General features: G+C 45.2%; 1 protein-coding gene across 1 annotated transcript; it reads left to right on the top strand.

Annotated features, from left to right (window-relative positions):
• Positions 1–1,066: 1,066 nt before the first annotated feature.
• On the top strand, positions 1,067–23,038 carry LOC104299053 (rho GTPase-activating protein 7-like). Its single transcript, XM_054168485.1, has 10 exons — positions 1,067–1,174; positions 8,892–8,963; positions 10,722–10,803; positions 12,102–12,165; positions 13,424–14,772; positions 15,222–15,392; positions 16,351–16,510; positions 17,943–18,141; positions 19,768–19,987; positions 21,861–23,038. The coding sequence occupies exons 1-10, from the start codon at positions 1,120–1,122 to the stop codon at positions 22,036–22,038; spliced, it is 2,550 nt and encodes an 849-aa protein (XP_054024460.1). The 5' UTR covers positions 1,067–1,119; the 3' UTR covers positions 22,039–23,038.
• Positions 23,039–23,242: the final 204 nt, after the last annotated feature.

The raw sequence follows: 23,242 nt of genomic DNA, 5'->3' as shown, positions 1-23,242 counted from the left end.
AAGCAGTCCCCTGATGTTATCCCAAGATTTATATTACACATTCTGTCTCCCTCACCCAAGCACATAGCTAAGAATTTAATCAGTGCAGGGTGTGTACTTTTTTTATATTGCTTGGGTGGGTCTGGCAAAAAGCATTTTCTTAGCTAATCATAGCTAGATGCCATATATCACACCACTGTAATTTCTTTTGTATTGTGCAGCTCAGGGAGAGCAAAGATCAAACATCTTTTCTATTGTGCCATGAAAAATGCCAGTTTAGAAACTAAATACATGAAAAAAGCAATCAGAACTGTGTAAATGTTGCATTTGGTTGTCATACTCAAAACAGATCTAATGCCAATGAAACACACCCATAAATTGCATCTTCATTAGGGTATGATGATCCTAAAAGAAACTGGAGTAAATGGAATCAACAAACAAGTGTTTTAATCTCCACATTGTAAGAGTCTAAACATCACAAGAAGTTGTCTACAGAAATGTAGAGCCTGATCTGTTTATCTGGAGTGGCTCATAGAGTTTGAATTATATTTTGACCTCTGTAAATGAACCCAGCATCCCACTCTTACAGGGTGCAGGAGCTCTGGCTCAGTGTGCCCGTGGAGGTTGTGGAGCTTCCTCTGGAGAGATTCCAAATCCACCTGGACATTGTGATCCTGGGCAGCCTGCTGTAGGTGTCCATTCTTTAGCAGGGGTATCGGACTTTACGATCCGCAGAGGTCCCATCCAACTCCCACCGTGCTGGGATTCTGTACAGCCACATATCCTGTCTGGGGGAGACTCTATAGGGTCCGTCTGTCCTGCAGCACAGACAGCGTGGCATAGACAAGGCAGCGCGATACAGCACAGGCAGGGCAGCAGTGTACGCGGGGCGCAGCACGGGAGGTGCTACCGGGCCCGAAGCCACCGCATCAGCCATCGCTTCGGGCCCCGCGGGTCGGGACAGCGGGACCGCGGGGCAAAGCGACGACAGAACAGCGGGGCAGCGGAGCAACGGGGCAGCGGGGCGGGGCAGGGCGTGGCCCCAGGCAGGCGCGGCCCGGAGCGGAGGAAGCCGGGGTGGCGGCGGTGTTCTGCAAGGGAAGTCGCGGCGAAGCCGTCCTGCACCCAGAGGAGCGGCCCATGGTGGCTCGGGCAGCAGTGCTGCGACAGATGACATCCCTGGGTGAGAGGCCAGGTGGGTGCTGCGGGACCTCCCGCCCTCCTCTGCTCTTTCTGCTGCTGCTCTCCCAGTCTGCCGCGGCCACGCTGCCCTCACACGCGGGCTGTCCGCACTTTAACTGTGCTCTTCTAGCAGCTGCTGCTTCTGCTTCATAGCCGACTGCGTTCAGGGAATGCTTAGCGCGTTTTCTGACAGTGGTGAGTATTTTTGACTATCAAGCGGGCGTATTGAGCAAGTAATGGGCTGTCCATTGACCTGAACTAGGCAGCTACTAGCAGGCTCAGTTCATACCTGCAGCAGGCTCTTGCACTAGTTTTCTTCTAAATATGATTTACTCACTGGCCAGCTTCGAATTGGTTAAATAGTTCCTAACATGTGGGCTGAGCCTGCATCACATGCAGTGGCATTATTGGCATTTTGTAGAATTATGGAAAAATTAGTGCTATGTGATGAAAGAGCAAGGACACTGCACTGGTTTGGGGGTTTGCTACCTTGCTGTAGGTTTACTGAAATAAGCAGTTACCCACCCTGTTATGGTTCCTTCACAGACTTTTACCTCAAATGTTCCTCAGTCACATAAAAGGGTCCTGGAGAATAAGAGCCATAAGGAGCATCTGCAAGCAGAGAAATATAGCTGTTCTTGCTTTACAGCCAGCAGGACCAAAGCACAGAGGAGCAATGTATCTGGGATTCGACTGCAGGGAAATTAATCCCCTATCTCTTACCCCAATTACCTGGACAAGAGTTTTCTAGTGTGGATGTGGAAATTAGGGAGTTACACTCTTACTTCTCCTGAAGTCTGTAGGAGTTAGACACCTAATTCTCCTGAGCACTTTGAAATTCTTGTAGAGCAGACACCACCTTCTCCAAGTTAAATTGAAGCAATTAAAAGGTCATCCAGCACTGACAAGCTAATTAATGTGGTCTGCAGAGAAAATGCCTTTAAACTTGTCTAGGTCCCAGTCACTGACACTGGAGGCTAATGACAAGGACCTGAGTAAAGATCCTAATGTCAGCCTGGGAGTCCTAGTAATCGGCTTGGGAAGCTAATGCCAAAGAGCTGGATAAAGATGCAATTAAGTTTGCTACAAAGTACTGGGATACATTGCAGTTCCCAGCTGTGATAACTGAAGTGTTGGCTGCGGTTCCAAAACACCAGCATGGTAGTAAAGAAGGAATGAGAGAACAAATATCTTGGCCTTTTTATTTTCCAGACATTTATATTTACTATCTGCATAGAGCCTAAATTATCCTGGCAAAATTCCAAGCAATAAGTCTTCTTTACTTTCCTCTTCCTCAAGTGGGTTGGTTAAGTACAATTAGGCTTTGCTATATTGCATTACACAAGGGACAACAGAATAAATATTTCCACTTATTTATGATCCATCTCAGCTTGTGGAGAGTGACTATTTTACAAGTCCCTTACTGCTTACCCTGGTCAGCACAAATGCCCTCCTTTGGAAGCATCATATTAGAGCCTTCAGCACTGAGTAGTCAGCATGTTCAGACTCTAAGTAAGAGGAGATAAGGAAAAAAATACATTCTTAAACATTCTGCCATAGGTATAATGCAGTCTTGACCATCCTCAGGAAATCATGGTTCTAGTGCTGCAAACACATAAAATGGAATGTTTTATTAGCAGCTCTAACTCATAGGGAAGTAATACCAATTTTTATAGCTCCAGGAAGAAAAACAGATCTGTAAGATGTGATGGGAAGCTCATAATTTTGTCTTCAAATGGATCCTGACAAAACCCTGTTGCTTCTACCACTGCCAGCACAACCAAAAGTGACAGCATCTAAGTCACTGCATAAAGGACCTGGCAGCTTACGGCTGATGGCTCGTGAACTGTAGGAAGAATGCATTGCAGAGTGTGACACGTGGCTGCCAAGTGTCCTCAATGCTTGTTGACATTAGTTCTGGAGGAGTTTGAGAGGGATGCCTCTTTGGGAATGTTGGTGAGGAGAGGAGGCAGCAGCATCTCGCTGTGCTGGAGCAGTTGGCTGTGCTGTGCCAGATCAAGCAGGTTTCAAGGCTCTGGCTGGCTGCTTGTCTGCTGCTGTTTTAGGAGGATTACGGCCATGTGGAGAAAAAAGTCTTGGTATATAATGAGAGATTGGGAAAGAATAAAATTCTTAGGATTCTTTTCTGATTAGCTTCCAGGTAGGTGTAATATGTATTCAAAGAAAGTCAGAGTCACTTCTACCCTCTTTTCTGTTCTCCTGTCTGTACTCATATGCCAGGGGGAGGAGAGGCCATGTGAGTGCCTCCTTGTTGAGGAAATCTGTTCCTTTTGGCAATCACTGCCCTTGTGTGCTACAGAAAAGTGGACTGGTAGGTCTTAGAGTACATAATGTGTAGAGGTGCTGCAAACAGCAAGAAGACCTGTCAAACTGCTTACTGGCATGGTTTTGGAAGATGTTCAGGTCTGACCACAAATCTCCTTAACTCGTTAACACCTGATCACCAAATGGTTTTTACTGAAAAACTATTTTGTATGAAGATAGATGAGAGAGTAATGCATCTCTCAGGGGTTTTTGAAATACTAAAAAACACCCCCAAACTTTTAAATTGGAGAGCTGCAATGAGATCTCTGTGAAAAGCAATACACAGGCTGAGGTTCCATACCTGATTCACCTGCCCCAAGTTAGGCTGCTGGGCACTGGCGGGCAGTTGCACTTCCCCATGCCTCTCCTGCATGCGCCTACCGCTACCCTCACCTTGTCACTCATGTTCATTGGATGTGTGGTAGCTCAGAAAGCTAAAGCACTGCAAATCTGATCTGCTAAGCAAAGTGAATAATTCCCTGCCCATTTGGTTGGCCAGACCTGCCCTCACAGGCTGCAGGGTGGCAGTGGGTGGGGTAGGAACATGCATTCATTGGAGAGGAGAGAAACAGGACTCCAGCTTTGGAAGCAAATCTGCGCAACTGGAAAGTCATGCTGCATCCTGAGAATAAGGTTCAGTGTACTTTTATACTTCCACACAGAAATTTGTATCCTCTTATTTTATTTAGAATAGGTATTTCTGAAAATGTGAGGTAAAATTTGGCACTCTTCTTAAGCTGAACTTTGTGATCATCTTGTAGTGAGACTGGTCTGTTTCATATACATCTTCTCAGTGGTTTCAGTTGCTGCCTCTCCCTTGTTAGAAAACTGTTTCTTCATGTGGGGAAAATATCTCCTAGAAAGCCTAAATCTCAGCACAGGTGTCTTTACAAGCCTTCTTGTTAACATTGATATTCATTCTGATACAGGTTTAGTACATGTAGCACCTGATTTCTAAGTACCTGATGAGTCTGAGTTTGCCCTCCACTCCACAAAAAGAACCATGCTCAGCTGGGGCAATGCAGTTTTTCAGGTCTTAAGCCAAACTGGATGGAGGAGAGGAAGAGTCAGACAATCAGATGTAGATACTGGGGCTCTGAAGAGAAGAAGGCAGGGGAGCACACAATGTCATCACACTGGGGAAAGAGGGGCAGCAGCCATGGAGGGCAGGGTTTGCTGGGGTGGTTGGGACAGGCAGACTGTGGGACAGGCAGACTGTGGCACAGCCATCATTTGGAGTACTCTTTTCAGTGAGACTAAACTGAATCATCTTCATCACAAAATGGACCTTTGTAACATAGGACAGCCAAAGGATGGCACAGGTCAGTGTAATGGGTTGGGGCAGACCCCCTCCCCACCACGCACAGAAATGACTCAGACAAACTGATTGCAAAGGTAGTGGAGAGTTTAAATAGAGAACAGCGAGTGTGCACAAAAGGAAACATGGTGACAAGGAAAAAAACAAAGTAAACCCAGAAAGACCCCAAACCCCACCTGAGGGTGCACCCAAAACCCCCAGGGCTCCTCCTTACCCCCACTACTATTAGGCTGGTCTCAGCTGGCCAGATCTGAGCCTGCACATCCCCCAGTGGCCTTGGGCCCAATCAGGCCCATGGCCGGGAGATCTCTCCCCCAGTTACCAAGTCTCGGAGAGGGAAGGAAAGAGGAAGTGCCAGACCCCACCACAAAATTTATAGTGGTGCAAGGGATTATGGTAGAAATACCTAATTTCCTGCATCCATCCACTGGGATGGACTTCTGGATGCAGGAACCACCCCTGTAGCAGAGGGCACCCAGCCCAAACTACGACAGTCAGGTACTTGTGTATTGTTACCCATAACTATCTGTTAGTAACATATCTCCACAGCCCATGGGGAAACAGCCTGGCATAGAAATTTTGCTGGCAGTCTCCAATCTAAGGTAGAATTCAGTTTTGTAGGAAATTCACCCCCCCACCCCCCTTTTGTAGCAACTGTATAGAATAGAATAGAATAAACCAGGTTGGAAGAGACCTTCAAAATCATCGCGTCCAACCCATCAACCAATCCAACACCACCTAAACAACTAACCCATGGCACCAAGCACCCCATCAAGTCTCCTCCTGAACACCTCCAATGATGGTGACTCCACCACCTCCCCAGGCAGCCCATTCCAATGGGCACTCACTCTCTCTGTATAGAACTTCTTCCTAACATCCAGCCTAAACCTCCCCTGGCGCAGCCTGAGACTGTGTCCTCTTGTTCTGGTGCTGGCTGCCTGGGAGAAAAGACCAACATCCGCCTGTCTACAGCTTCCCTTCAGGCAATAAGGTCACCCCTGAACTGTGTGCTGGCTGGGATTCATGTCATAAAGGGTGAGGTAGAGTCAACAGGCTGTGAAGCTAAACTAGTGCTAGAAGCCACAAATGGATCTCCTGCACAAATGTCACATCTGTACTATTTGTCTTGGTGAAAAATAGTATGAGAGTCCTTTCAATAGCCCAAAGAGTCTTCAAGAATATTATCTCTGCTTTTCATGAAGGGAGCTGACATAGGAAACTGAGCTTTGGCAGGTATAAAGCATGATTCAAGATGCTGGGACTGTGATCGTTGCTTTAGCACCTCCTTTGGGGCAGTGTTATTAAGTATCTGTTGCCCATTTGTTAGCAGCTGCTGCCCAAGGTGGGTATGTTAGTGTTAGCCATTATTGCCACCCACGATCATTGCTCTTTTTACAAATCTCTCTGACTTTTACTCCGGGAGTTTAAGAACTCTCCAGGGTTCCTGATGGAGGGCACTGTTGGAGTGCTTCATCTGTGTTCTGCCATTAACAATGAGTTTTCACTTGTCCTCCAGGCTGCAAGTGCCATAAAAGCAAAGCAGCCTTGCATGTCAGTATTGAGTGCAACCCTGTGAGAAGCAGTTACTTCCTTTTGAGCAGCCATTTCTTATTTCCTTTTTATTTTCTTCTCTTATATTGATCATTTTCATAGTAACACAGGCTCATCTGGGAATTTCCTTCCACCAGAATAGAAATCCTAGCCATTCATTGTCCATTTATGAATTCAGTTTCCAGTAGCACTGGGGGGAGGCTGAAATACAGAGCTATCAGTAGAACCCTTTGGGTAGTTGTTTGAACAGTGAAATAATCACAGCATGTCTAATGGTGGGTAATTGTAGACATGAAAGGCAAGAACTTGTTAGTGTTTTGTTTGGTGTCTCCTAATTCAGACTCCTAGTTCAGTCTGGATGTGAGGAAGAAGTTCTTCACCGTGAGAGCAGTGAAGCCCTGGAATGGGTTGTCCAGGGAGGTGGTTGGGGCGCCATCCCTGGAGGTGTTTAAGACCAGGCTGGATGAGGCTCTGGTCAGCCTGATCTAGTGTGAGGTGTCCCTGCCCATGGCAGGGGGGCTGGAACTAGATGGTCCTTGTGGTCCCTTCCAACCCTGACTGATTCTATGATTCTAATGGATCAGTGGCATTGCAACGTGGGACCATGCAAGGCGTGTTACAAGGTCTGAAGATTTACATCATCAAAGGAAATTCCCCCAGCTCCTGTGTCCTTGTCTTACAGAAGAGGCCGCCTCTAAGTGCGAGAGTGCCACTGTATTTCAGGCATTGAAAATGTCCTCACCAGCTGCAAAATATTTTCTAGATTGTTCTTATTTGCATCACTGCTTATGGCTTGGTTTGCTCTAAAGATAGAGCTGTACTTTCAACATCCTGGCACAAGCTTCAGCCCCTCCACTTTCATTCTTCTGAGCTCAGCAACGCTGTGCGCAGGCCTGAAATGAGGACAGCTATAGCTTCTCCACATCTGAGCTGGTTGAGTCTACTGTATTTTCCTAAGAGAAAATGCCTTTGTCTTTGTGAACACTCAGTGTTCAACTGGTCATCCTCCTGGCTCTTTTCTACAGATGTTTTTTCTTTCCTGTTTTGTTCTGAGTACAATGCTAGTGTTTTATCATATTCAGTAAATGCTGTGATAAAGTTTATGATCAATTATGGCACTGAGCATAGTAATAAGTGTAGGCAAAGTGTCTATAGGATGTTGTGGAAGAAATGAGCTTCTGCTCTGCAGCTTGGGAAAAAAAAGAAGAGTCATAAATCTGTTGTATATTGAAATACCTTTATCATCCTGTGGTAGCACTATTCTCAGATGGAAAAGCCATAGAGTTTTGTGCAGGAAAGCCATTGTCATGGATGGAATTGTCCAAATGAATCAAATGATAATGGAAATAATTTGAAGTGTGGAAGCAGAATAATAAAATAATGGAAATTCTGTAAGGTGTTTTTTTTTTGGTTTTTTTTTCCAGCTTGTTGCACTGATAACTTAAAACTGAGAAGTTAGAGCAAAGCAAGCAATGAATTTGAATGGGTGTGTATGTGAAGTACCTTGGAATCCCCAGGTTTTAGTGCAGATGTAAAGGAAACACTTTGAAGAAACAAGGCTGTTTCTTTAGGCTAGCATGCTACATTTTAAAGTGCTTTAAAAATCTCTCAGCTGAGCATGTTTGATTTTAGGGAACTTTTAGAACACTTCTTTCAAAGCAATCTTTTCCTTTTGGTTGGTGTATATTGTAACGTGCTGGAGAACCCATGGCCATACAAAGAGGGAAAGGGAATCCTCTCCTCAATAAACCCACTCATTCGTGGTACTTACAGAGTTCAGAGCCTGCTGGCATCTACTCATGCTAAATATGTTTATGTTTTTGAGGCATTGGGTGAGCATTCTGTGATTCTGTGAAGTTATTTGCTGTTCCTGCTCCTGTGGGAATGTTACAGTGCTGGCCATAGGGCTTTATGAGTTGTCACAGAATGAGCAGTTAATTCTTGACATCTGCTGTGCTGAAGTGACTGCCAAGATGCGTGGGTAGTTGGCAAGGAGATAAATATTGATAGATCCTAGCAACAGGTACTCCTGAGAACTCTTATTCTGGGAATACTTGTGCTGTGTCCAGTGTTGCTAATGTTGTGATAGCATTTGGAGTTTATTTATAGGATTTGTTTGTGTCTTATCACCATCTCCCAGAACTGGAATGCATAAATGGGCTTTGCTGTGCAAAGGCATAGACATGTGTATCACATAGCCTTCTCTGGTGATTCATTGCAACATATAAAAGATGCTTCACTGCACAAATCTCAAGGGTAGTTGATGTGAATGGATGCATGACATAGAATCATCTCAGGTATGTGCTCATATCTAGACCCTTGTATGTTTGATGTCTATCCCATGTTGGAATGACTACTCCAGAGTTATGTACATGTAAGTGCATCTGATGCAAGAACCTAGAGGGGTTTTAGTAATATACTAACAAAACATTCATGTACAAGAATCCACTAGATGATAAAACAAGCTTGCCTGTATTATGAAAGCACTAACTCTTGTGAGTGCTGTTAAGTGAACAGTTTTATGTTCTCATTGCAGAAATTGAAGCCAGAGAAGCCTGCAACTGGCTGAGAGCTGCTGGGTTTCCCCAGTATGCTCAGCTCTTTGAAGGTATGATACTAAGGACTTGTCAAGCAGCTGACACTGAATTCAGTTTACATAAATAATCTTTCAGAACGTGAAACATTTGATGGAAGCACTTCCAAGTTCTGTAATGTCTGTAATGTCTTCATGCAAACCTGCAAAAAGCCAACAACCTAGTGTGCTGTCTGGCAGAAGTGATAGTAGGTTACCATGGACTAAGGAGAATTCTGTAGAGGACCAGATCTTTCCTGGTTATTATTAGACTGCAACTCAGTCATGCTTCTGCTTTTGTAACTTTTAGTTGCTTGAATTTTTCTCAGGCTCTTTTCCTTGGAGTGTTCAGGTTTTTTTCCAACTCACTGATTGCAACCAAAACTCATATAAGGCTCTTCAGCCTGTGTTCTTGAGCAAGACTGTTTTATTTAAAAAAAGAATGTTGGAAGAGTCCTCTAGAAGTCACAAGTTTTTAAAAACATGCTGAGTAGTAGCCAGCCACCGTAAAAAACAAACAAACACGGTTTCAGTATGTTTTCATGCTGTTAAAGCTGCAAAGAGTGCTTGTTAATTGTGGGGGAGATAGGGGTTTGTTGAGAACTGGTATAATTTTCAGGCAAAACTTGTGCTTATACCTTAAAAATGTTCTTTAAAATATGTTTAAGAACACTGAATGTAACAAAAGCTAATCTATTTTTGAGAGAGATTTTATTGAAGCACAACAGTTACAATACCAAAGAGTGACTTCTGTCAGCTCTCATTCCCACTTCCCCTGTTCACTGCAAAATCAAAACCTGAAAGTTAAGCAGTATAGCCAAATGTGAAACATAGCTGTGAAACACGGTATCTCATGGAAATGCTTCCTGTTTGACTAAAGCAGATTTTATTATCTAATCTGGCAGTTAAAATAGCTTAGAATAGAATACAATTGGTCGTGGCACTTGGTGCCGTGGTTTAGTCATGAGGTCTGTGGTGGCAGGTTGGACATGATGATCTTTGAGGTCTCTTCCAACCTTGGTGATTCTGTGATTCTGATTCTGTAAACCAGGTTGGAAGAGACCTTCAAGATCATTGCGTCCAACCTATCAACCAATCCAACCCACCTAATCAATTAAACCATGGCACCAAGCACCCCATCAAGTCTCCTCCTGAACACCTCCAATGATGGTGACTCCACCACCTCCTTGGGCAGCCAGTATACATTGTCTTGCTTCTGGATCTTGAGTCCCCTGTGTTACCTTGCTGTTCATGCATTGTCCTGACCTGACTAGGTGAATTAAGTTTAAAAAGTAAGCCAAGATATGGATCTTGCTGGCTCCATCATCTGCAAGGCTAAATTTCAGCTGAAACACTGATGTCTTCAGCTGGTGTATTGATTATCTTCAAGCAGAGCGTGATTTCTCAGGGTCACTATGCCTCAAAGAGCATCTGTCATGTGCTGCATGGTACCTTACCATCAGCAAAAGCCTATGGAAAAACTCCTGGCATTATACTGTGCTTGAAGGCAGAAGTGCAGAGAACCTAACCAAAGCAGAGCTTTATTTCCTGTATTTCTCGGCTATAGTACTTAGTCACTTCAGGCTTCTAGAAATGCAGCAAATGCTTGTGTATCTCTAACCAATGCCAGTAAGCAGAGACTGATGTGTTCTCCCTCTTGCTCTCTATATATTTGTGTGAATATATAGCTATAGAAAAAGATGTAGATTTATCTCACCTGTGATAAATACGTTGCATGATTCAAAGTCTTTGCAGTTACAACTCATATTTCAGATTCACCTTTTTCATTCACAGATAGGCAGTTTCCTATTGATCTAAAAACTGTGAGGAAAGATCATGAATTTTTAGATGGAGATGCAATTGAATCACTGTTCAGGTAAATATTAATTATGATTCATCCTTAATACCTCCAAGCTCCAAAGTTATTTGTCATTCATCTTTTTATGTCTTAGTTTTTGTCAGAGACTAACCAAGTCACCGATGCTGTGACTGAAGGAAATCACTTAGGCACATATTTTAATACTGCTGAAGCTGGTGTTTTAAGAATTTAAAGGTAGAGTGAGCATGTGTGTGTACATCTTCATCCAAGGTCTCGGTGACATTATCCTAAGCATCACATCTGTCTTTGCTCTCATGTGAAATGTCTGCAGGCTGAGGAAGTATAATCAATTCCCTGCAAGCATGTGGTAGCATGACAGTGTGCTCTCTAGAAATGCCTATTAGAGAGCACAGGGATTTCCTCTGACTGTGAGATTCCCCAGAGCTGTTCCATCAGATAAACAGCAAAAGCTGCAATAGCTGCTTGTGGCACAGAAGTGAAATTGCATCAGTGCACAAACTCTTTCCCCATCTAAGAATGCCAGCATGGTGTAGAGGGTGTTCTTCTTTACTATTTACTGCAGTTATTGAAGCCTTCCCATTATGAGATGGTTTAGGAGGTGAACTCCAGACTATCCATACCATTCCACTGGGCCAATCTAAGGGATGCAATAAGACCTCCTACAGGACTGTAAAGTTTCATTTCCAGCAAAGCAGTTTGTTCCTTTTCTGTGTTGCGAGGTGACCCGAATCCAAACTCTGTTTGTACTAAGATCACCAACAGGAGCTGGAAGCATCTACATCAATAACATACAGCAGATATTAAAGAACTTTGCATATATTTTGTTTCTTGATACGACATCTGTCCTGAGTGTCTCCTGTCTACTCCCAGTGTGCCTCCCTGTTGGTGCCACACATTTGTTTGACAGTTAAGTGTCTGGGTAGTTTGGGGCCTTATTGATTCCCTAAATTGTCATTAAAAAGCTGCATAATGAAGTCCTTATGGGGATACAGGTTAACATCTTTTTGGTTTTTTGTCTTTTTAAGAAGCCACCTTGCAAGTTTCTTTCATTTTCAGAGTCTTAGCTCAGTCTATACAGTTTTTCACAACTGTTAAAGCTCATCATATGGTTTTTAATTAACTAACGTTAAGACGGCAGAACTGGAACTGGGACCATCGTGGGGTGGTTAGTTGGTGCTAGTTTTGGCAAAATGGATGGGGAACCCCCAAGCCTGTCAGCCTTTGACCCCAGTAATGAGGACTCTGTGGCAGACATTCGCAGCTACTTTGGAGCCTGTTTGCATTCCAGAAATAAAATAGTTTAAAACTTCTGTCTTTTTTTTCTCACACTCTAGACGGTTGAACACATTGAACGAGTGTGCGTCAATGAGAGTGGAAATAAGCCGTCAGAGGAAACAGGTCTGCTTGTTAAATGTAGTTAGTTTTCTCATTAAAAACATGCTTAACTGTGGTTTACATTTATAAAAAAAGCCTGGTTTTAAAAGGTGTATGAAGGATTAGCTATTCTGAACTTGTTGCTGTTCCAACTCCATCGTGCAAAGCTGCTACCTTTGCATTTTCCACTGAAAAACATGGTGGTGGAGATTGAACTTATGTAATGTTCAGTTTGAAACTTGGTAAAGTAGGTTAAGGGCAGGTTTTGAAGTGGTTTGTAAAAGTATTTTGACACACATTACTGTCCAGTACTTGCACCAGGGCCCCACCTCAGCATGTGTTTTATTGCTTTCCTAAGTAGTTTCATGTCTTATTTAAGAACCTGAAAGTGAAATTTAACTCTTCTTGACTAAACAAATTATAAAAACCCCTAAAAATGGATAATCCACACAGTGTCAGCCACTGCCAAATGCCCAGCCAGTGCAAGCTGGATATGCGTTAGCCTTGCTGTAGTTGTCTCTCCTGCAACAAATGTACTGTAGCTAAAACAGTTATAGCCACATCTTGGATGCTCAGCCAGGATTGTAAAGCCTCCTAGGTGCCATGGATTACCTGCAGGACTAGCAAGAAAACATCTTTTGGGAAAATGTCTAGTTTTTGGAAAGTTCCACTCTGCCTTCAGGAAGAATGGGGCAAGAGAGGGTCCACAGAGAAGAGACAGGTAATTCCTGTCTCTAACAGTTTGCTAGCCAGGTGCTCATGTGGCATGGGGACCAGATAGCTAGCCAATGGAGCACCTGACACAAACGGACAATGAGGCTGAGGTCTCCAACGGGCATGCCAGACCACAGTCCCACAGCCAAATGATTCTTTGCTGCAAAATGGGTGAGTTTTGGTCAGAGAATAGTGAAAGAGTGTTTGATTTGTTTGGCTTAAGGGAAGGCCATGCAAACTGAATGCAGTTGACTTTCAAAACCTTTGGATTTGCCAGAGATCAGAATTTTTCCTCCTCAGCTCAAAGCTGTCACCTTTTCCTATGATGAACTTACCAGATTGGTCAGCGTGCTTAGGAGTAATTTGTCATCAGGTTTTTCAGCTAACAGAACAGAGCTCAGGGCAGACCTTCAGTAACTGAATGGTTGCATATCCATATGTTTGCCTTGGGGGACTGGAGGTAGGCAAAAAATTTGTCTCCCTTACATTTTTTGGTAATTAAAAGTTTGCCAAACTGCTCTTGACCTGTACTTTTCTTTCTTTCTTTTTTTTCCCCTTCCCTTCTAAGAGTGATGAATCTGAAGATGATGAACCTTGTGCAATAAGTAACAAATGGGCTTATGAGAGGTGTAGTCAGAGATGGTCTCGTATTGAGAGCCTGGAAATTTTCCCAGGAGAGGAAGGTGCTGGTACATCACTCCCAGGCAGTCCAATACTGAAGAGCATCAGCAACAAGGATGATGTCTTTCTGGATCATGGAGAGAAACATGATGCGTCCTCAATTCACAGCACTAGCAGTGGTGACAGTGACACCTTCCCAAAACCTTTTGAGGATGTGATAACCAGCACGAATTCTTCAAGATGTTCCTCAGTTAAGGTGACTTCACTGGACTCTGCTTTTAGTTGCTCTCCTCCTCCCAGTGAATTTTTAAGTATTACCAACGAGGAGAAGCTTGCGGCTAAGTCACCATACAAAAAGAGGAATAGCCTTCTAAAGAAAATGGAGAAGTTGCACTTCAGGAGCTGCAGCTTAAGGAGTGGTCAGTCAAAGGCCAAACCCATAATAAGTGAACCTGTTCTTCTGGAAGGACTTAATGAAGAAAAGATGAAGATGCTGAACTGTGTAAATATTTCTGACCTCTCTGGCATCCAAATAAAGAACAGTTCTTCCTTTTGTCCCCAGACTTACAATAGCAGCAACCAGCCTGAAAACAATGGCACAGCGAGCACTCCAAGTCCTGCTATGAAACCCCAAAGCCATGATGAAGGAAGGGTCATGTATGCAGAGGACTTGGATTCTAACAAGCTTTTTCTGTGGAATGATCTATCTCAGCAAAATCTGAAAAATGACATGGAGTTACAAATGACCCAGATGTTTCACATACCACAAGGCCATAAACCTGGCACTTTCCCTATAGCGCTTACAAACAGCTCCCTGTCTCCAGCAGAAAACTCTTCCATCAGCTGGAGAGCTGGGAGTTTTCATGGGTGCAGGAGGAACAGAAACAGAAGTAGTTCCAAGGACTCCAAAGCCCCCAGAAGTCCACTTTCATGCACAGATAACAGACTAAGTATCTATGACAACATGCCCAGTATTGAACTCGATAATTTGGAGGCAGCAGAGGTTGGTGATGATGATGTGTTTTCAGAACTGAATAATGTTATAGAAGATGTCAATGGTCTCAAAAAGTTGGTTGATCAGTGGACAGAGAAGTTCTCAGATGATGGGGATTTGGACTTTGCCAGTGACTTGACCTCTTTATATCCATCTTCACCTAAAGAAATCTGTCTTGAAACAGAGGGCTCAGAAGAGAAGACAGCAGAGCTCCCATCCACCGAGGGACAAAGCAGCTGTGAGCTCAGCAAGATCAGTTCTGCAGACTTGGCACACATAACAAACTCTAAAAACACCAACAGGTCAGCCATCCTTGGGTTTCCCTAGTAGATTGCCCCTTGGGAACCTTTCCCCATTGATTCCCCCCCCTCAAAGTGTAATTGCTTCTCCAGAACAATGTATTCTTAAGTAAGTCTGTTCTGGATATCAGGGTCTGCACTACTTGTGCCAGGTACCATTGGTCTGTAGGCACTCAGGTATCTATGCCTCCTCTGACCTCTCTTGCAAGTCGGTCACTCATAATCTGCACAAGCACTTAGACATTTGGAATCAGATGTTGTGGCTGGCTGCAGGGTTTCTCATTGGATATTTTGTATTGCCAGAGTACCTCCTGGATGAGAAGTGCCTTGTTTAGAGGGAACTAACCATGTGGTGTCTAGGAGTCATTTAGGCCTGTAGGTGCCTCACAGATGCAGGCAGAAAACTTACAGGGACAGTGGGAGCAGTCCTAAGCTTAATATTTCTCCTGTAGGCATGAGAAGCAACACTGGTCTGTGGAAGAGAGCATGAGCTTGGAAAGCCTTTCCGTCCAGACGGATAGCCAGACAGCTGCCCAGCTGGCCCGGACACAAAAGATGGCTTTGTTGAAGCTCACTGCTTTGATGGACAGATACTCCCCTTCCAGTAAGCACGGCTGGAACTGGTAAGTTGTCCAATCATAAAGCAATTTGTGTTGGAAAGAGGGCTTGAAGTAAGCAGGTGAATTCCTGTGTCTGCCTAGGTTACATGTGTTCATAGAATCACAGAATTGTTTTTTGTTGGAAGAGACCTTTAAGATCCTGGAGGATCTTCACCTAGCACTGGCAGGTCTACCACTAAACCACATCCCTCAAGCACCACATCTACAGGTCATTTTAAATCCCTCCAGGGATGGAGACTTGACCTCTTCCCTGGGCAGACTGTTCCAATGCTTCATGGTGAAGAAGTTTTTCCTAATATGCTAACTAAACTTCCCCTGGCACAGCTTGAGGCCATTTCCTTTTGTCTTATTCAAGATGAGGAATGTCACTTCTTAAATCATTGGCAGTTGCATGGTTATTTCAATGGCTCCAGGATTTCCTCTGCTATGGACTGGACTTTTGCTCCCCACTGGTGATGTGGTCATGTTGTTGCTGATTTTAAAGCATGTAACAGTTACCTCTGTAAATCTGCCTACTTTTAGGTCTCTCTCTGAGGTCCTTCACAAAAACTGAAGGACCTGAGGTGAAAGCTGGCTGTGCTGAGAATCCACCTCTTCAGCATCAAGTCCCTGTTTGAATGAAAACAATAAAGTCTGTCACTCAGAAAACTTAGAAATATCAGTTAGCATCTTAGGATAGGGATCTGATGATGAATATAGAATGAAGTGAGAAAAGCCTGCAGTGTCCTAAAGGGATGGAACATATTTCACATGAGAGTGCTTTATTAAAGCTAATTTTGGGTGTGAAGTGAGGAAGTCATCCTGGTGATTGCCCTTCATGGTTCTCTCTCATGATGCTGTGTGTAGAGGTATGTGGCAGGATGTGGGGGCGTGGCAAGTGTAACCCATGCAGGTAATGGAAGTGGCAGGCAGGATTGTGCTGGAGAGCTAATGAGTTGCACGCACTGGTTTTTGTTTTCAGGACTATACCAAAGTTCATTAAAAAAGTAAAAGCCTCTGACTACAAGGACAAAAATGTGTTTGGGGTTCCTCTCCTTCTGAACGTCCAGCGAACAAGCCATCCACTGCCCAATGGCATACTGCAAGCCCTGGACTATTTAAGAAGCCATTTTCTTGACCAGGTATGAACTTGAAGAAGCCCAGATCAGCTCTGTGCCTTGAACAGATCTCCTCCAGGAAACCAGTCTCTGCTTCCAGCTTTTGTACTTTACTTGCATGCCTCCCAAGGCTCTGAATAGTAGAAAGGTGTAGGGCTGAGCAGGTGGCCGGCAAGGAGTTACCAATGCTGTTACCTGGGAGTATACCTTTAGTCCTGTATTGTGTGTCTGTGCCTTGCCACACTGACATCATCTGCAGCAATACTCTTGGTGCAGGCACTCAATCTGTCTTCTGCTGAGGTGGCATTGTCTCTTGCTCCCTTAGGACACAAGGCTACTGTACGATGTCACTCCTGCCTCTGTCCTGCTGTTAGTGCCAGAGCTAATGTCACAGTGAATCTCATTTCAGCTGAAATGTGCCACTAAGCAGAGATAAAACATGTTAGAGCAGTGTCTGTAACATCTTTTTCTGGTTCTTAAATCTGTATTTATCCACTAAGTGGAGATGTGTGCATGGTGGTGAAAATGGGTGTTCCATGGGCTATTTCTATAGGAAACAGAGGCCTGTGCCATGAGACATTGGAGTCAAAGAAAGGGCTTTTTTTGTTGTTGCTTTGTGTTTTTGTTTGTTTGTTTGTTTTGTTTGTGTTTTCTATGCTTGGCAGTTGTCTAGGTGTGCAATATCATGCTGAAGTAGAGAAGTGTGTGCGTGCTGTGAAGTTCCATTGCAGTTTGGAGGCACATACTGGAGTGCAGGCAGGCAGCGTGTTCCATTGTAAGGTCCTGGTGTTCAGTGGGGGCTGGACTTGATGATCTTTTAAAGGTTCTGTCCAACCCCTGACATCCTGTGAATGTAAATACTGCCTCAGTGGCACACAGTGAAACATTCAGCAGGAGCTTTGGTGAATTCAAAGTCATGGGAAACACATAAATCTAGTTTTGTCTGAAACTGGACTGACATTCATGTTAAAAATAAAGTCATAGCTTCTCTCAGAATAACAGTTTGTCCTTTGCCAACCTGTAGACCTATCAGATGTATCAGATGTTAAATCTGAGCCTTGTGGACCTCACAGTCTGAGATTGTTTGCTCCAGCAAGGGCGTCAGTGTACATCTGCTTTTGGGGGCACACAGTAGTGCACTGGAAACTTGCAGTTCTAATGTGTGAACACAGCCTGTTCAAGCAAACTGGGATTCTGTGATTCTGTGATATGGTAGTAGTAATGATCTTAAAAGTGAAAAAAAGAGTAATTTTGCATTCAATAAAAAGCAAGCAAAGGGACAAGCTGGTTGCCTGGAAGGAATAACTGTGCTGCTTCTAATGCCACACAGGCAGTTTGGCGTTAGATCCCACTGCCACAGGGTCTTTGCTATCAAAAGTGAAGGATCAATTATTTGTCAGCGATTTGATCCCTGATGACTCCTCTCTTTGCCTTTAATATTCTCTTTTACCTGCAGGTTGGCCTGTTCAGAAAATCTGGTGTTAAATCCAGGATTCTGTCATTGAGAGAAATGAATGAAACCAGCCCAGACAATGTATGTTACGAAGGGCAGTCAGCCTTCGATGTGGCAGACATGGTGAAGCAGTATTTCCGAGACCTTCCCGAGCCTATATTTACCAGCAGGCTCTGTGAGTCCTTCCTGCACATCTACCAATGTGGGTAACAAAAGCTATGGTTTTCCAGTTACTTGAATAGCTTCGTATTCGGCTGTACAAGGCAGTGGCAGACTGGGACTAGTGCCATGCGCCCTTGTAGTCAGAGCAGATAAGTCAGGCAGGATGTGTCTGAAAAGATGAGTTCAGTGTGGCTCTACACTTAAGAGCCTCACATTAGTTGTTTTCTGAAGTGTCTTTTCTGGTCATAGAAGAACAGCAGATGCTGCAGCAGCCCTCTTAAACTATGGTTTTAAACAGTCATTTCCTTATGCAAAATTAAGAAAGAAATTAGTCCCCTTGTTCACAGCATGAAGCAGTTCCTTGTGCAGAAGTCATACTGGTGAAATGTCTTTATTAAAGTAACCAAGCATAGCTGCTGTGAAACAGCTCTTTGCCTGGAAACCCTAGATACTTCCTGCCTATGCTTTCACTGTTTCCATCCTAGAGACTCAACCTGAAAAAGAAGGAAATGTGAAGCTGCAATCTAGCGTTGAACACAGTCTTAAGCAGGTTCCATCTCCAGTACTTTACCCTCAAGCAATGACCTTTCAAAAAGCTGCTGGGCAGGGGATGGAACTTGGAGGGACTCATGATGATGTTGGTACAGGAAGATTCCTCTTCCTTTGATAAAAGGTTTTGAAAACCAGAGATTTCTGAGCTGTTTTCCAGCCTTTTTAAAGTGACTTTTATTGACATGAGTACATGGGCTGCTGCAGTCCTGCGTATGATGTAGGTTTTGCTTTTTTAACCTGTCAGAATTCTACAGTTTTGTCTGGAAACAGTTGGTTGGTTTGTTTGCTTGAAGCAAGTTTTCTTCTTGCATCCACATATCCTTTATCCCATGTTCAATGGATATGGAATCATTTTCTTCTATTTCTTGTAATCTTACCACTGTCCACCTCCCATCTCTTGTTTTGGGATAGAAACAGCAAATGACTGAACTCACCCATCTTGTGTCACATGTGACTTGAGCAAGCATCCAGATTAAATTACTGTGGTGTTTTCACTAAGCATGTTTTGTGTGGTCTGCATTTGTGCATACACCTGAAGGGAAAGAGGAGTGGCCTCTGCCCTTTGTAGTGCTGTTAGTTGGAGACGTCCTCATGCATGGCAAGATGAGCCATACCTGCTCTCCTGCAGGAGCTGTTTAGGCACACAGTCTCACTGGCTTCCAGTGTGAATTAAAATCTGTTGGCAAAGCCACTGATCTCTCACTTGAGTTAACTGAGACCATCTGTTATCTTCATGCCTGAAGCTGAAAGGAAAAGACAGTAGAGTAGCCATCTGCTCCAAAGTATCATTCCAGAGCAATATTTTATGGGGAGACAAGCCCTTATTTGGAGTGTAACTGAAACCTGCTCAGGAGAAGATCATTAGCATAGCCTGCAAGATAAACTGGAAGTCAAACACCAGCATCACTCTGTGTAAATGTGCCTCTTTGACAGGCAATAGGAGAAAACTGTACTTGTTGATGTGACCCTGATAATGGCCTTTGCCTTGTCTGCTGTGACCTAGAGTGACAGAAAAATGGATGAACCTGCAGGTTCAGTGCCCTGCTTGGATCTCTTTTGATGGATGCTTCCTCTGCAAGTCGTGTGTGATTTTCATTGTTGTTTCTGTTTTCAGATGTGCCCAAGGATCAGCAGTTTCAGGCTGTCCAGGCTGCTATTCTCCTTCTCCCAAAGGAAAACCGAGAAGCTTTGAAAATACTCCTGTTCTTTCTGCGAGATGTGGTTGCTTTTGTTGAGGAAAACCAGATGACCCCAACCAACATTGCTGTCTGCCTTGCACCTTCTTTGTTTCACCTCAACACCCTCAGACGGGACAGTTCCTCCTCCTCTACTAGGTATTAGCATCCCAGTGCTGTCCATAGTGTCTTTCCTGGAACACTGCTGTCCATAGCTATCCTAGGATCAGTGTCTGCTTTTAAGGGGGAAATAGTGTTTGTGTCTTGGGGTTTGTCTCAAACATAGTTGTTCAGGTCTAGCAGGAGCTGACCACAGCAGTGGTAAGGCCCCATTTTCAGGCTCCTAGCCTGCCTTCTTCATGGCTTCTGTGCTCTTTGCAGCTGCCCAGAAATCCAGCATATGGCCACTGTTTGCTGGCCGTTGAAAATGTAGCCTCTGCACTAGCAGTCTAAGCTCATGTGCAGCTCTAAGGCCCTGCAGATACCTGGCAGATGGTAGCAGTTGCTGGCACTGGTTCTGCTGGGTGATAAGTGGATCACTCCTGCCAAACCAAGCCACAGGGATTCTGTAAATTTATCTTAATAAGTAAAAGTATCTGAGTTGCATAACATCCCCTGTTAGTACGTGCAGAGAGGAAGGTGCCCTTGGGCCAAAGTAGACAAATAATACTCTCGGGGAGCTTTCATGCCTTATCTGGCCTCTTGAGCAGGGCTGTTTGCTTTGCTCTGTGCTCCTGTGTACAGACAGACACGTATCAGGGTAGGAGAGGACAGCTGACTTGGATGGAAACATTGTGCACCCATCGACAGAGCAAGCTAATCACCTCACTTGGGGAGCTGAAGATGAGGACTGGTTCTTCTCCTGGGCAACCCCCAACAGAACAAGAGGACACAGTCTCAAGCTGTGCCAGGGGAGGTTTAGGCTGGATGTTCTTCACAGGAGTGATTGGCCATTGGAATGGTTTGCCCAGGGCCGTGGTGGAGTCACCATCACTGGAGGTGTTTAGGAAGAGACTGGATGAGGCACTTGGTGCCATGGTTTAGTTGCTTAGATGGTGTTGGGTGATAGGTTGGACTTGACGATCTCGAAGGTCTTTTCCAACCTGCTCTGGTCTATTCTATTCTATTCTAATCTGATTCTGTTCAAAGCAGAAGCTGTCAGCTGTGCAAGTGGCATCCTTTGGGCTAACAACAGGCTTTGGACACCAGAGGGGGAAGAATACACTAAGAGTTTTTCTTTCAAGTGGTACATGACATCTGAGCATGTCAAAGCATGGCCAGAGCCTGGGGCTGCCCCCCCCCCCCCGGGCTGAGCTGGCACATGGGAGCTGTGTAGTCATTGTGAGGGTGGCTGGGGTTGTGTTGGAGTGGGCAGTGCAGTGGCAGCAGGTCCTTCCTGGATTGTGGTTGTGTTTGAGCTCCTGGTAGTTGTGTTTGAGCTCCTAGGAGTTGTGCCTCCTTAGTTTGCATGAACATTTCTCTGGAATACTAGGACCCCAAACTGGAGAGGTGTTTCCTCTTTGTTGTCTCTCTTTAGCAGCTGTGATGCTTTGAAGCTTTGGCCTTTTTGTCACTGGGCATTAATGCCATAATGCAGGGTTTTGGCTTCAAAAGGTAGAAGCTGACAAGTTTGACTTTGAGGAGCAGCCCTGAGGACTCTTACCTTCCACCCAATTTTCAAGCCATTTGGTAGGAATGCACATAGGTAAGAGCATTAGATTCCAGGATTAATGATGTCATGTAATGATTGTTTGGTTTGGGCCAAAGGATTTAACATGGGTTTAACATGGGTTTTGCAGGGTATCAAAGGGGCTTGATATTTGAAGGTTACACACAAACCAGCTTGAAGTCAGTGCTGTCTTTGGCTGAGAGTGTGATGATGTTTGGGGAATAAAAAGCCCTGATTTGCCTTTCTTGGGCATGCATTACCACTTCAGTCCTGAGGCTGGAAACCAGCCTGAGTAGGCATATGCTGCTTGTGGGTCACATATCTTGCTCACACAGCCTTCTTTTCACCTTCTCCTCTCCACAGATCTAGTCAGAGGAAATGCAGCCTGGGGAAGCCAGACCAGAGGGAGCTGAGTGAGAACCTGGCAGCAACGCAGGGCTTGGCCCACATGATAATGGAGTGCAACAGACTGTTCCAGGTATGTCACTTGCTGGAGCAAAGCAAAAGCCCTAAGCAGCCTGATGTGGGTGGCCTGCTTTGAGCAGCTGTCAGGGCCAGAGCCCCACAGAGGTCCCTTGCCAGCCCAGCTGCTTCTCTCAGCCTGTGGCAGGTGTGAGTCCTGCTGACTCCAGGGAACAGAAAATATGTCAGTGCAGATTTACCCACAACTGTTAGTGAGGGCTGTGAGAACATTACTCCACTTCCTCCTCCATCATCCATCTACGACGGTTCTTTGACTCCCTGAGCTCAGGGCCAGTTTAGAGAGTACCTGTGGGGCAGAGGCTGCCATAGGCTCTTGGAGGGAGGCCCTGGCCAAGGCCAACCATCCCTCTTTGTGGGAGTGGGTGGAAGCTGAGGTTTTGCTGCTGGGGCTTGGCCAGAGCAAGAGCCATGCCTGTGCCTGGCTGTGAACCCCAGTAATCTGGACCTGGACATTGACCCACAGACTGACTTCCCGGCTTGACCTTGGCCTTTCCACATCAACATGGACTTGCCTGGTGATCACTAGGCTGTTGTCACTGGACCTGATCCTGACATCCCTTGCTAACTCACCTTCCTGGCTCACCCTTGGACCTCATCACCATGGATGTGCCTGAAGAGCTGGACTCTTGGCTGACCCTGGTTGCCACCTCTGGCCTGGCTCAGGTACTGTGGGACCTGGCAGCTGCCCTGCCAACCCTGTTATACCCCACTTGACTCCTGGCTCATTTCCCTTGGGGGTCCACCACCCCTTGTGGTGCACACTGACAGCTTGGGCCTTCTTGTGCTCTGCTCCAGCACAACTGGGCAGGAGCTGATGCACCATGGTGCCTCTGAAATGAGACATGGCCCCACCCTAGGGTTCCTACCCCAGCACTGATTTCCCCACAACCAGCTCCTGGCTTCTGAGTGGCACCTACTCCTCCCTAGCCCAGCCTGGGGTCCAGTCTTTCCATAATGGTCCCCAACCAGGCCAAGGCTCCTAAGTGTTCCCCTCTGTCCCCAGCCAAATCATGGGTTTCAGTTTCTCCGTGGTGGCCTCAATGCCTCTTCCCAGCCCTGATGCCCTGATGCCTGATGCTCTGACACCTGGTGCCTGCCCTGCACCCTACAATCAGCCCCAGTGACACGGGAGCTGGCTTCATCCTTGGCTGCATGGCTCCCCAAAATGGCCCTGCAGGGACTCTGAGCTGCCCTCGGACCCACAGACATCCAGCAAGCTCCTGCCATGACCAAGGACACCAGGCCTGTGAGCTGTGGAGCTG

This window comes from Dryobates pubescens, chromosome 16, assembly GCF_014839835.1.
Source record: "Dryobates pubescens isolate bDryPub1 chromosome 16, bDryPub1.pri, whole genome shotgun sequence".
Lineage (NCBI taxonomy): Eukaryota > Metazoa > Chordata > Aves > Piciformes > Picidae > Dryobates > Dryobates pubescens.
The sequence above is the reverse complement of the archived record's forward strand: the minus strand, read 5'-3'. Positions and strand labels throughout refer to the sequence as shown.